The 14,980-nt window shown below is 36.9% G+C and overlaps 1 protein-coding gene across 1 annotated transcript in view; it reads left to right on the forward strand.

Moving 5' to 3' along the window:
- The window catches only part of LOC123565981 (protein lingerer-like), a 79,753-nt gene that overhangs the window by 11,468 nt on the left and 53,305 nt on the right, over positions 1-14,980 (forward strand). The window contains exon 2 of the mRNA XM_045359740.2: positions 13,961-14,120. Coding sequence (XP_045215675.1) covers positions 13,998-14,120 — 123 coding nt within the window. The 5' untranslated portion in view covers positions 13,961-13,997. The remainder of the gene's footprint in view (positions 1-13,960; positions 14,121-14,980) is intronic.

The raw sequence follows: 14,980 nt of genomic DNA on the forward strand, positions 1-14,980 counted from the left end.
ATGAAACTTGGTCAGAATGTTAATCTTGATGATCTTTAGGTCAAGTTTAAATCTGGGTCAGATGGAGTCAAAAACTAGGTCACTAGGTCATACCAAAGGAAAAGCTTGTTAACACTCTAGAGGCCACATTTATGACTATATCTTCATGAAACTTAGTCAGAATGTTAAACTTGATGGTCTTTAGGTCAAGTTTGAATCTGGGTCATGTCGGGTCAAAAACTAGGTCACGGGGGTCAAATAAAAGGAATAGTTAGTTAACACTTCAGAGGCCACATTTATGACCATATCTTAATGAAACTTGGTCAGAATGTTAATCTTGATGATCTATAGGTCAAGTTTAAATCTGGGTCAGGTGTGTTAAAAAACTAGATCACTAGGTCAAATCAAAGGAAAAGCTTGTTAAGACTCTAGAGGCCAGATTTATGACTGTATCTTCATGAAACTTAATCAGAATGTTAATCTTGATGATCTTTAGGTCAAGTTCGAATCTGGGTCATGTGGGGGCAAAAACTAGGTCACCGGGTCAAATCAAAGGAAAAGCTAGTTAACACTTTAGAGGCTACATTTATGACCATATCTTAATGAAACTTGGTCAGAATGTTGATCTTGATGATCTTTAGGTCAATAGGTCAGGTGAGCGATACAGGGCCTTCATGGCCCTCTTGTTTAGGATCCGCACTCGCCAATTACTGCAACTCGGACTGTTGACAATTTGTAAGATGTAATACCGAGTGCTGAATACACATTACACACACGCTGATAGCATAATTTAAGCTCCACCTACTGCAGGTACTTGTGAGATTTTCGCGAGAAGTGTGAAAGCTAATCAAATTATCCATTACGCTAGAGGTGATTGTATTCAGCCAATAAGAGCTGCGGTTACGTCTTTGACACTGTGTTTGATTGTCAACACGTAAGAGTGCAAAAGCCAATAATTCCATAAGCGTTTCTCAGTCTGGAAAATCACGATGCAGTACTCGTTTAATTAGCATGTTTTTTTTAGCCCACCATCATCAGATGGTGGGCTGTTCAAATCACTCTGCGTTCGTGGTCTGTCGTCCTTCCGTCCGTCCATCCGTCCGTCCGTCATTCCATCCGTCCTTCCGTTAACAATTTCTCGTTATCGCATCTCCTCAGAAACTACCAAGGGGATTTTGACCAAACTTTGTCAGAATGATGTATTGGTACCCTAGTTGTGTCCCCCTGAAAATCAGACTGGTTCAACAATTTTTGAATGAGTTATGGCCCTTTGTTTATTTCTATAATTTACATAAATTTATATAGGGAAAAACTTTGGAAATATTCTTGTCCAAAACCACAGAGCCTAGGGCTTTGATATTTGGTATGAAGCATCATCTAGTGGTCCTCTACCAAGATGATTCAAATTTTTTCCCTTGGGTCTAATATGGCCCCGCCCTGGGGGTCACATGGTTTATAAAGACTTGTATAGGGAAAAACTTTGAAAAACCTCTTGTTCAAAACCACAGGGCCTAGGGCTTTGATATTTTGTTTGTGACATCATTTCGTGGTCTTCTGCTAAGATTGTTCAAATTATCCCCCTAGGGTCAAATATGACCCCGCCCCGGGGGTCACATGGTTTACATAGACTTATATAGGGAAAAACTTTGAAAATTTTCTGGTCCAAACCACAAAGACTAGGGCTTTGGCATTTTTAGCCCACCATCATCAGATGGTGGGCTATTAAAATCACTCTGCGTCCGTGGTCCGTCCGTCCGTCATTCAGTCCGTCCGTCCGTTAACAATTTCTCGTTATCGCATCTCCTCAGAAACTACTGGGGGGATTTTGACCAAACTTTGTCAGAATGATGTATTGGTACCCTAGTTGTGTCCCTCTGAAAATCAGACTGGTTCAACAATTTATGAGTGAGTTATGGCCCTTTGTTTATTTCTATATTTTACATAGATTTAAGGAAAAGCTTTGAAAACCTTCTTGTCCAAAACCACAGAGCCTAGGGCTTTGATATTAGGGTTTGAAGCATTATCTAGTGGTCCTCTACCAAGCTGATTCAAATTATTTCTCTAGGGTCAAATATGGCCCCGCCCTGGGGGTCACATGGTTTATATAGACTTATATAGGGAAAAACTTTGAATAACCTCTTGTCCAAATCCACAGGGCCTAGGGCTTTGATATTTTGTATGTGACATCATCTAGTGGTCTTCAACTAAGATTGTTCAAATTATACCCCTAGGGTCAAATATGGCCCCGCCCTGGGGGTCATATGGTTTACATAGACTTATATAAGGAAAAACTTCTTGTCCAAACCACAAAGCCTAGGGCTTTGATACTTGTAATGTAGCATCATCTAGTGGTTGTCTACCAAGTTTGTTATAATTATCCCCCTAGGGTCAAAAATAGCCCCGCCCCGGTGGTCACATGGTTCATATAGACTTATATAGGGAAAAGCTTTTAAAATGTTCTTGTCAATAACTACAACATTCAAATTTGGACCACATGTATATTTTTGAGTGGCAAGATGAACCTTGACATGAGTTGACCTTGATTTTGACATAGTGACCTACTTTCACATTTCTGTAGCTACAGCCTTCAAATTTGGACCACATGTATATTTTTGAGTGGCAAGGTGAACCTTGACATGAGTTGACCTTGATTTTGACCTAGTGACCTACTTTCACATTTCTCAAGCTACAGCCTTCAAATTTGGACCACATGCATAGTTTTGTGTACCGAAAAAAACTTTGACCTTCACATTGACCTAGTGACCTACTTTTACATTTCTCAAGCTACAGCCTTCAAATTTGGACCACATGCATAGTTTTGTGTACCGAAATGAACTTTGACCTTTACATTGACCTAGTGACCTACTTTCACATTTTTAAGGTACAGGCTTCAAATTTGGACCACATGCATAGTTTTGTATTCTGAAATAAAATTTGACCTTGATTTGACCTAGTGACCTACTTTTACATTTCTCAAGCTATAGCCTTCAAATTTGGACCACATGCATAGTTTTGTGTACCGAAATGAACTTTGACCTTTACATTGACCTAGTGACCTATTTTCACATTTTTGAAGGTACAGGCTTCAAATTTAGACCACATGCTTAGTTTTGTATTCCGAAATAGAATTTGACGTTGATTTTGACCAAGTGACCTACTTTTACATTTCTCAAGCTACAGCCTTCAAATTTGGACCACTTGCATGGTTTTGTGTACCGAAATTAACCTTGACCTTAAGATTGACCTAGTGACCTACTTTCACATTTCTCAAGCTACAGCTTTCGAATCTGGACCAAATGCACAGTGTTGTGTATGGAAATGAAATTTGACCTTGAGCTAGTCAGTAAGTCTTGAAATTTGGAACACTCAAAAATGGCACATTGGTGGGCGCCAAGATCACTCTGTGATCTCTTGTTTAAACAAATGAGGAAAATTCGGTAGCCCAGACGGGCTTGTACCTGTGGAAAATCGGTAGCCCGAGCTGAAATTTGGTAGCCACGGGCTGTCGGACTACCGTGAATTTCGAACACTGTAACAAATAATTGTGAACCATATTCCAATTAATCGCATGGTTAATCAGCAGTTTCTTTAATAAAACATTGTTTGTTTTGCACTCGAACATGTTGACAATTAACTTGAAGTGTCAAAGACGTAAACGCGGCGCTGATTGGCTTAACACAATAGACTCTGGTGTATCGGATAATTTGATTTGCTTTCACACTTCTCGGCATAATCTCGCAAGTACCTGAGGTAGGCGGAGCTTAAATTATGCTGCCGGCGTGTGTTTGTGTATTCGACACTCATTATGACACGGTGCAAATTGTCAATAGTCTGGGTAGCAGTAATTAGCGAGTGCGGAAATCAGTACTTAGCGAGTGCGGAAATCAAAGAAAATCGGGCGACTTGCATTTCGCTTTGAGGTGAAATTTGAGCGAAGTTTGAAGTTCAAGAGCGTCTATTTCGCTCAAGTCGCGAGAGCCCTGACAACCCTGGGATCCGTAGACTGACGCTCTACCTACTGAGCTAAGCGGGCAGGCTCACATTGAATGTACACATGCATTGAATGGTACTCTATAAACCTCAGGGTTTACTTTTGGCCGCGATTTCGCGATATTTTCACATTATTTTGGTGAAAATCGCATAAATTTTGCTCAAATGTGCTTAAAAATCACATCTGCGCGGTCATAGATCTTTTGCCGAAATTGCAACTTTTCGAGCAATGCGGTTTTGCCTTTACTTACTTTTTGTATGACGTTCATTTAGACGCTTGAATTTCGCTTTTATCTCCATAGAGCGTCCGATGATTATGACTACCAGACAAAAATAATCTGTTTTCGCGATGTTTCAAAATACCACTGAAACAGAAATTTAAGCATTTGGAAGGCAAAACTTTCTACCTCCATTCGCGCGGATGAATAGCGGTGAGAATAACAAGATGATGGAGAAACCCCCGGTGAAGTCCCTTCATAAAAATCGCTGAATGCCCAAATTTCCAAACGAAATGGTTGAGGGTAGGGTTATAAATAAGTTTGATTTAGAATTGTTTTGGCCTAATAGAAGTGTTTCAAGTCCAGACAGATTAAAACATAACTGAACTTCAACTTTGACAAAGCAGCTTTGAAGTAAAATCACTAGGGGAAAAATGCATGTGGACCCAAGACTTGGTTATAACTTTCATCTACCTATTCAGCAATTCCTGGCACTGAATTTTAGAGTTGTAAAAGGTGTCTCTGAAAGGAACTGTTTTGTTTATTTACAAGATAATAGTTCTTACAAATGAACAGATGTTTGCTTTTCTGTGTAATAAAAGCTGTCTGCCAATGTGTAATCTCATTATAAAAAGAAAAATTCCCTTTCATTTTGTCAAAAATCTCATTGATTCAAGGCAAATGGGAATTAATCTCATAATAGTATCTGCCAAAAGTGATCCCTGAAACTATAATATTATACACTCAGTGCATGCGTAAATGAAACAGTTGGGAATTAATAATGATGGTACAGTAGTGTATTTTAAAGCGGTGTCCATTTAAAATATCCACTTCTGGTGCGGAGTAAACAACAAAAATGTTTCTTTCGTAGAATGTAAAAAGTGAACAAACACTTTACACATTCTTTAAACCAACAAAAATTATCCCCAAAACAAAGGTATATTGAATATATTCTTTTGGATTTGGTAGTGAATGTGAAGCCAAAGCAAGCCAAGGGAGAAAAAGAATCAAAAACTTGAATACTTGAAATTGAACTGCAAACAAACCCATGGGTGTTACACCCGAGAAATATGTTATAAAACTGTTTTTTTTTATGCCCCCGAAGGGAGGCATATAGTTTTTGAACTGTCTGTCAGTCTGTCTGCAATTTTCGTGTCCGGTCCATATCTTTGTCATCGATGGATGGATTTTCAAATAACTTGGCATGAATGTGTACCGCAGTAAGACAACGTGTTGCGCGCAAGACCAAGGTCCGTAGCTCAAAGATCAAGGTCACACTTAGACGTTAAAGGTCATTTTTCATGATAGTACATTCGTGTCCGGTCCATATCTTTGTCATCCATGGATGGATTTTCAAATAACTTGGCATGAATGTGTACCACAGTAAGACGACGTGTCGCGCGCAAGACCCAGGTCCGTAGCTCAAAGGTCAAGGTCACACTTAGATGTTAAAGGTCATTTTTCATGATAGTGCATTCGTTTCCGGTCCATATCTTTGTCATCCATGGATGGATTTTCAAATAACTTGGCATGAATGTGAACCACAGTAAGACGACGTGTCGCACGCAAGACCCAGGTCCGTAGCTCAAAGGTCAAGGTCACACTTAGACATTAAAGGTCATATTTCATGATAGTGCATTGATTGGCGTGTCCGGTCCATATCTTTGTCATTCATGCATGGATTTTAAAATTATTGGGCATGAATGTGTATCACAGTAAGATGACGTGTCGCGCGCAAGACCCAGGTCCGTAGGTCAAAGGTCCTAAACTCTAACATAGGCCATAACTATTCATTCAAAGTGCCATGGGGGGCATGTGTCATCCTATGGAGACAGCTCTTGTTTTTTTTTAGCTCACATGTCACAAAGTGACAGTGTGAGCTTTTGTGATCACGCAACGTCCGTCGTCTGTGCGTCCGTGCGTAAACTTTTGCTTGTGACCACTCTAGAGGTCACATTTTTCATGGGATCTTTATGAAAGTTGGTCAGAATGTTCATCTTGATGATATCTAGGTCAAGTTTGAAACTGGGTCAACTGCAGTCAAAAACTAGGTCAGTAGGTCTAAAAATAGAAAAACCTTGTGACCTCTCTAGAGGCCATATTTTTCCATGGATCTTCATGAAAGTTGGTCTGAATGTTCACTTTGATGATATCTAGGTCAAGTTCGAAAGTGGGTCACGTGCGGTAAAAAACTTTTGCTTGTGACCACTCTAGAGGCCTTACTTTTCAATGGATCTTCATGAAAATTAGTCAGAATGTTCACCTTGATGATATCTAGGTCAAGTTCGAAACTGGGTCACGTGCCATCAAAAACTAGGTCGGTAGGTCAAATAATAGAAAAACCTTGTGACCTCTCTAGAGGCCATATTTTTCATGGGATCTGTATGAAAGTTGGTCTGAATGTTCATCTTGATGGTATCTAGGTCAGGTTTGAAACTGGGTCACGTGCTATCCAAAACTAGGTCAGTAGGTCTAAAAATAGAAAAACTTTGTGACCTCTCTAGAGGCCATATTTTTCAATGGATCTTCATAAAAATTGGTCAGAATGTTCATCTTGATGATATCTAGGCCGTGTTCGAAAGTGGATCACGTGCGGTAAAAAACTAGGTCAGTAGGTCTAAAAATAGAAAAAACCTTGTGACCTCCCTAGAGGCCATATTTTTCAATGGATCTTCATGAAAATTGGTCAGAGTGTTCGTCTTGATGATATCTAGGCCTTGTTCGAAAGTGGGTCACGTGCGGTCAAAAACTAGGTCATTAGGTCTAAAAATAGAAAAACCTTGTGACCTCCCTAGAGGCCATATTTTTCAATGGATCTTCATAAAAATTGGTCAGAATGTTCATCTTGATGATATCTAGGCCATGTTCGAAAGTGGGTCACGTGCAGTAAAAAACTAGGTCAGTAGGTCTAAAAATAGAAAAACCTTGTGACCTCCCTAGAGGCCATATTTTTCAATGGATCTTCATGAAAATTGGTCAGAGTGTTCGTCTTGATGATATCTAGGCCTTGTTCGAAAGTGGGTCACGTGAGGTCAAAAACTAGGTCAGTAGGTCTAAAAATAGAAAAACCTTGTGACCTCCCTAGAGGCCATATTTTTAAATGGATCTTCATAAAAATTGGTCAGAATGTTCATCTTGATGATATCTAGGCCATGTTCGAAAGTGGGTCACGTGCAGTAAAAAACTAGGTCAGTAGGTCTAAAAAAAGAAAAACCTTGTGACCTCCCTAGAGGCCATATTTTTCAATGGATCTTCATGAAAATTGTTCAGAGTGTTCGTCTTGATGATATCTAGGCCTTGTTCGAAAGTGGGTCACGTGCGGTCAAAAACTAGGTCAGTAGGTCTAAAAATAGAAAAACCTTGTGACCTCCCTAGAGGCCATATTTTTAAATGGATATTCATGAAAATTAGAATGTTAATCTTGATGATATCTAGGTCAAGTTCGAAACTGGGTCACATGCTTTAAAAAAATAGGTCAGTAGGTCTAAAAGTAGAAAAACCTTGTGACCTCTCTAGAGGCCATATTTTCAATGGATCTTCATGAAAATTGGTCAGAATGTTCACCTTGATGATATCTAGGTCAGGTTCGAAACTGGGTCATGTGCGATCAAAAACTAGGTCATTAGGTCTAAAAATAGAAAATCCTTGCAGGGCTTTTTCAGGGGGTTATGGGAAAAAGGCCCCTGGTCATATTGGGAATTTTTAACGCGGAAAATTGTCAAATTTGGGAAGATTTTGATAAATTACGTGAGTTTTTAATAAATATATATTAGTTTAAATCTTCAGTTTCAAATTTTACTGGTAGACAGTATCCCCTTGTAAATTTTGAGAATTTTTTTTTCAGGATTGTGTTCCAGTATTGCCTAAAAATACAGTAACTCTTTATTTGTCATGCTAAAATTTTCGTTTACAGTTTGTTTTCACCAAAGTTATAACTGAAATTATCCAAAAAGTAGAATGGCAAAGTGCCTGTATTTTCGAGCATAAAAACTGGGTCGCGAAAATGTGACAATTGATTTTAATGGTATAAGAACTACATGTAAACATGTTTTGGGTACTTTATTCAATTAATATTTGTGTTTTTATGCATTTTGAGAGGTTTTTGCATACAAATCATACATTTCTTCAGCAAAATCTTGTAATTATTTTTGCAGAGGTTGCAGACGGTCATGTTACTAAAAATAGAAATGTGTTGGTTTTTCCAACATTTTGTTTGATTTACTTCAAGGGGGTTATTCGATCTACTCCTTACCATGGAAAAAAAATGGCGGCCAAAACTGAAAATGTGAGTTTTTCTTACTTTTTTGCTTTTTCAAGGATATCTAGACAATAACACATGTCTATCAACCTGCTCCACTGTTTTCTCCATCTACCGGTACCTTTCACTTTGGAAACAGCACTTTAATTTGTCTGGAATGCTAGTCATGAAATTCGAATCGATGGAAAATTCTCCGGTAAACACGGGATAAGGAATAGTGCGACTTGCAAAAAATGGTCTTTTTACGTAATATACCGCAGGTTGTAACCTATTTTTCTGATTTGAAGGAATATTTCCACATAATTATCTAATACTGTTGGTTTTGAGCAGATCACAGTTCGTATTTTCAAAAAAACACAATTTTTGTCCGATGGTAAGGAACAGTGTGCGAAAATTAGAGGATAAGGTACAGTGCAATTTTTTCAAACGGATTTTACAGTTTTCTCTCATCGTTTCTGAGATAACCAATTGACATTTCTCTACCATGTAATAATTAAAGAGGTCTGAATCGTGACCCTGGCTGTTAAACTACACTAATATTGTAGCAGTACCATAGTGTAAACCCTCCTATCGTTAAAAGTCGTAAATGACGAACAATCGAGTGTTCCTTATCGTGATTGTTTAAAAGTAGGCTCCGGAAGCAAATTAAACATACAATAATTCCAGTGAATATGTGTTTATACTTGTTACCTAATGTCAATTGGATTTATCATATCCATAATCCAAAAAATGTACAAAAGACAATTTAAAATGATACATACGTTACTGGCGCCATGCGCAAGTTTTATACAAAAATTCACAACGCTTGACCGCTTTTATAGTTAATGACGAATTTTTTAGTAAATGCAAAGAATACGTGTTCCCTAATTATTAATAACTGCATCATAATATGTATGTTTGTGTTATTACGATTCCTAAACAATAAAACAGATATGACGCCGATGAAGGAATACTTTGGTTATGGATCTATCCTACTATGAATATATGAGCTTGACATATAAAGAATAGCGTTTCTATGTCTTTAAAGGTTATCTATAGTTTTGTTTCAACTACATGTTATAACATTTGATACAAGATATACTTAGTAGTGATATATTTTTCACTTAAACTTTCCTTATGTAAAGATTCCACTTTCTATGATACAAACGTTACTTTTATTCTAAGACACTGAAAATCACAGCAGTTCATGTTGAACTAAGAGTAGTTTTTTCATGCCAAAACAGTGTATGCATTTTCAATACATCTATCATTTGTCTATTATGAAGCAGAGGTCCTTCTTAATTTAAATGGCATAAGAAATGGCAAAATGATACGTGATCGATACAAACGTTACCAATCTTATTTAAAATAACATAAACATGACAGTGTCATCAGTTTGTATCGTCTACGTCGTAAGATGCAGATTTCACACAGGTTAAGTCGCACATTTGTCCTTGAAGACGTGTTTTCTTTTTCTGAAAATGTTCAATGGGCTCCGCTGGTAATGTTCGGTTTAGATAGGAAGCTTAAAGTAAAACCTATTTGTGATTATATGTCAATTATATTTTTTTGTTTCAATTAAATTTATGTTGTTGTACATATTGAGTACGCCATAAACACAGTACAAATTATTGATACATACGTTACGTATGGTAACGTATGTATCTGTATCCTTTCATGCCTGATATATTACTGACAGTCCTTTTTATACAACATGAGGCTTCTTCTATTTTTTGAAGTCAAGGTTCCAAGATAATACGCTCAGGCGTTTTAATTTGCTACAAAAGTTTTGTTTTTATCACTATTTTTGTTTAAAACACGTCATGCAAATTCTATTTTTAAAATCTGATAATATATGCTTTAATATTAATTTCTTGATAAAAAGGTTTTGTTTACAGAATTGGTCGTATGTCATAGTGTTTTTATCATAAAGATACATGTTTAACTTTTTTTTTGAATACAAAATGAATGGAAACAGCATACCCGTCGTACCCATAGCACAGTGATCGGTAACGTATGTATCAATACATAGGTTATTGGTGTGTGTGCGTATATCAGTAATAATAACTCACTGTTGCCTTGTGGTGGGTTGCACATCAGGTTAACATTATTGTAACATCAAGGTCTAAAATCTGAAAGGTGTATCGAGAATGTGAGAAGGCTAAAGACAGTGCGCTACTTTAAAAAGAGAGAATCAGACAGTGAAACTATTATCTCCCTGCTAATTAAATCCTTTGGCAAACAGAAAAGGGAGGAGAGAAAATAAGAAAAACAAAACGAGAAACGGACTTCGAGACTTCGAAAAAAAAAACAGTACTTTTTCACAAGAAATGTATAATATGACATTATACATTCCCTGTGAAAATGTACCGTGTTTCTTTCGGAGTATCGAGAGTCTGTTTCTTAGTTTGTTGAATAGGCTTTGGTTGTTCGGGCGCAGGCTTAACCGAAAAGATAGTGTTTGTAGTTTTTACTAAGAACGTATGCGACCTTATATTACTTTATTTTCGTTTCTATTAAAATCGATACCTTAAAACGAATCGCTGCCGTAGAACTGGTAGCTAAAAGGTAAAAGAGCTAGCTTTAATTACTGTTAAGGTAAAAATCTGCAAGTAAAAGGGCATAAAGTTTTGTTCCAACCGTGATATATCTTGAAATATTTTTGGGATACATACGTTACCATCAGCATATTTCTGATCAGTTTTGACAAGTTTAATATGTGTTATTGTTGATTGACATGAATGTTTCCAAGAAAAGCTTGATAATTAAATGTTCTTAAATTCGTGGTATAAGATACATAATGTTGGTAAATAACAATCATATTTGCCACGTTTTAAGCCTTACTTGAATGTATTTTTTTCTCATACCTATGTGCAATGATGCTTACATTACTTTTGTAATGCAGCTTAAGATACAAGCAGGACACATAAAATATTCAAATTGCTCTTCCAAATATATATGTTAATGGCATCGTAAGAGTATATCTATGATTTTATGAGCTTACTATGTTTGCGATTTGCGATTTGCCTTTTGTCAATGTTTTAAATATGTTTTGTTACAGTTAAATGTTCGTTCAATAATCTACTAGCGAACCCGCGAGGTAATATTCCTTAATAACTCTAAGCCAACGTTAACTTATAATGTAAGAGTTAACCATAATTATGAAAAGTCGTATACATAGTTATAGCTTCAACCACGAATAATTTCTGGTCTTTGTATCCATAAAATAGTGAATTAGTGCGCCTAAATGTCGCATAACGTATGTATTTTAACGCAAAATTACAAAGAATGCATAACACCTAAACAAGTTAAGTGGTGTTGCTGAGTTTTCACTATCTTTAGTAAAACACATTGTATTTTAAGTAGGTTTAACTTTTAATGGGTTTTTTAAGACAAAAAAAATAATATTTCAACATTTTTGTAAGGCAATTGTTTGTTATTAATGACTTTGGGCGCTATACCAAATAGAAAGTTATAAATACTTAAATGTTGGCGAGGGATTCTATATTAAATACTTGCTAAACTTTTGGCTTACAGTACATCACGTGTCTGATAGACAGGCGGATACCTTTTAAATCTTACTACATTTAGCAAGAGATAGTTATAAATGATCACCAAAATATTATTGTAACAGAATTTTACTTGATTGTCTCTGAAAAGAGCGAAGTAAAAAGTTGCTTGAAGAAGTGAACTGTTCATTATCCTCTTATTTTCGTACACTGTTCCTTACCATCAGACAAAAAACTATGTAATTTAAAATTACGACTTTTAATCGGCTCCAGACTAACCATGATGGAAATATATATTGATTCTTTTCTTCTAATCAGAAAAATAGCTCACAACTGTTTGAATTATAAGGAAAAAAGACCATTTTTGCTAATCGCACTATTCCTTATCCCGTGTTTACCGGAGGATTTTCCATCGATTCAAATCCCATGACCAACATTCCAGACAAACTACAGCACTGTTTCCAATGTTAAAGGTACCGATAGATAGAAAAAACAGTGGAGCAGGTTGATAGCCATGTGCCATGGTCTAGAAATCCTTAAAAAAGATAAAAAGTTAGAAAAACTCACATTTTCAGTTTTGGCCGCCATTTTGTTTTGGTGGTAAGGAGTAGATCGAATACCCCCCTTGTACTTGGCAAACAAAACTAATTGTGCAAGAATTATTATTGAAAAACAGAAAGTAACTGATTTCAGTTGGGAAATTTTTCATTGGATTGGGAATTTTTTACTCCAGATTGGGAAAAATAGAGCATATTTGGCATTGGGAATGGGGCCGAATATCGGCCCCGTGAGATAGGGTGAAAAAGCCCTGGAAACGTGTTGGTTTTTCCAAGATTTTGTTTGATTTACTTGGCAAACAAAACTAATTGTGCAAGAATTATTATTGAAAAACAGAAAGTAACTGATTTCAGTTGGGAAAGTTTCATTGGATTGGGAATTTTTTGCTCCAGATTGGGAAAAATAGAGCATATTTTAGCATTGGGAATGGGGCCGAATATCGGCCCCGTGAGATAGGGTGAAAAAGCCCTGCCTTGTGACCTCTCTAGAGGCCATATTTTTCCATGGATCTTCATGAAAGTTGGTCTGAATGTTCACTTTGATGATATCTAGGTCAAGTTCGAAAGTGGGTCACGTGCGGTAAAAAACTAGGTCATTAGGTCTAAAAATAGAAAAACCTTGTGACCTCTCTAGAGGCCTTACTTTTCAATGGATCTTCATGAAAATTAGTCAGAATGTTCACCTTGATGATATCTTGGTCAAGTTCGAAAGCGGATGACGTGTGCTCAAAAACTAGGTCATTAGGTCTAAAAATAGAAAAACCTTGTGACCTCTCTAGAGGCCATACTTTCCACGAGATCTTCATGAAAATTGGTAAGAATGTTCACCTTGATGATATCTAGGTCAAGTTCGAAACTGGGTCACGTGCCTTTAAAAACTAGGGCCTTAGGTCAATTAATAGAAAAACCTTGTGACCTCTCTAGAGGCCGTACTTTTTATGAGATCTTCATGAAAATTGGTGAGAATGTTCACCTTGATGGTATCTAGGTCAAGTTGGAAACTGGGTCAAGTGCCTTCAAAAACTAGTTCATTAGGTCAGATAATAGAAAAACCTTGTGACCTCTCTAGAGGCCATATTTTTCAATGGATCTTCATGAAACTTGGTCAGAATTTTTATCTCAGTATCTAGGTCAAGTTCAAAACTTGGTCACACGAGCTCAAATACTAGGTCACTATGTCAAATAATAGAAGAAAACGACGTCATACTTGGTTCAAAACTGGGTCATGTGGGGACAGGTGAGCGATTCAGGACCATCATGGTCCTCTTGTTTTTTTTTCGCATTTACAAATTTTCAGGAGTAAAATTACTCCTATTCAATTTCAGATTTTACCATTTTACTCTTTCACAAAAATGATGAGTAAATACTCGTAGGCCAAAAAAATTATCTGGAGCCCTGTTCTACTGGGCAGAAAATAAATGAATTGTATGGAAGAGAGAATGAAGAAATTATACTATGTTTAATTTTCAGATTGTTTGTATATAGAGTATTGTAAATACTGTAAAGAATGAAGAACACAGGTGGCTCCGGCCGGAGCAAGTCCGCTAAGGACAAAGGAAGCAGTAAATCCGCACAGACACAGATACAAAACACAGCAAAGTCAGAGGGACCTCCAGTGAAGACAGTGCAGGTATGTCGTTTGTGCTGGAGCTTCTTAAATGAAATGCGATCTACTCAGAGCTGCAGTTTTTAGCTCACCTGAGCACAGAGTGAATTAGTGATCGGGGTGTGTGCTAATGTGATCACTCACCGTCAGTCTGACCTTCCACACTTCAAAGGCCATCTCATCTCTCTGTAACAGTTAGGTGGAAGTTGATGAATTTTAGCCTGTATGTTCCTTGGGTGGTCTTCCAACTTGTTTAAACTGTTCTTGTACCTTCTACCATTTAGGATTTTACAGAATGCTCTTGGACTTGAAGATTTCTTGAAATGAGCATGAATAGATGCAGGCCTTATTTTCATCATTTTGGGAATGCCACCAACACCCGTGGAATTGGGAAAATGCTCTCGGAAATTGTCTTAATTGGGAAAACTTGCAAAATACCATAATCTGTGTAAAGATACTTTTTGTGTATAAAATTGATGGATTGCATTTCAGTAAATGTTCAACATTATAACTGTTGTTTTATTAGCCAAAATATACATACAAATTAGCAAAACTATTTTAAAACAGCAAAAACGCTAAAAGGTTACACTCATTTGGGAATTTAAAATTCAGAACTGGGAAAAAAACATTACATTACCTTCTTTTACCGGAGGTAGGTTTTAGGGCTGTAACGAGTATCCGAGTACTGGGATATCCACGAGTTTGACCAAAAGTTCGAGTACATATATTCGTCATTGTGAAGATCGTTGGATCGCGATCTTTTTCATTAATACATGCAAATATGTAAAATTCTATCAATAAAACAAAGCCACATTAAACGTCTTTAATGAATTTTCTTGCTCATCTAAGATGATTACGCGTTGTCAGATTCTAAACCTGATGTA

This window comes from Mercenaria mercenaria, chromosome 8, assembly GCF_021730395.1.
Source record: "Mercenaria mercenaria strain notata chromosome 8, MADL_Memer_1, whole genome shotgun sequence".
Classification (NCBI taxonomy): Eukaryota; Metazoa; Mollusca; class Bivalvia; order Venerida; family Veneridae; genus Mercenaria; species Mercenaria mercenaria.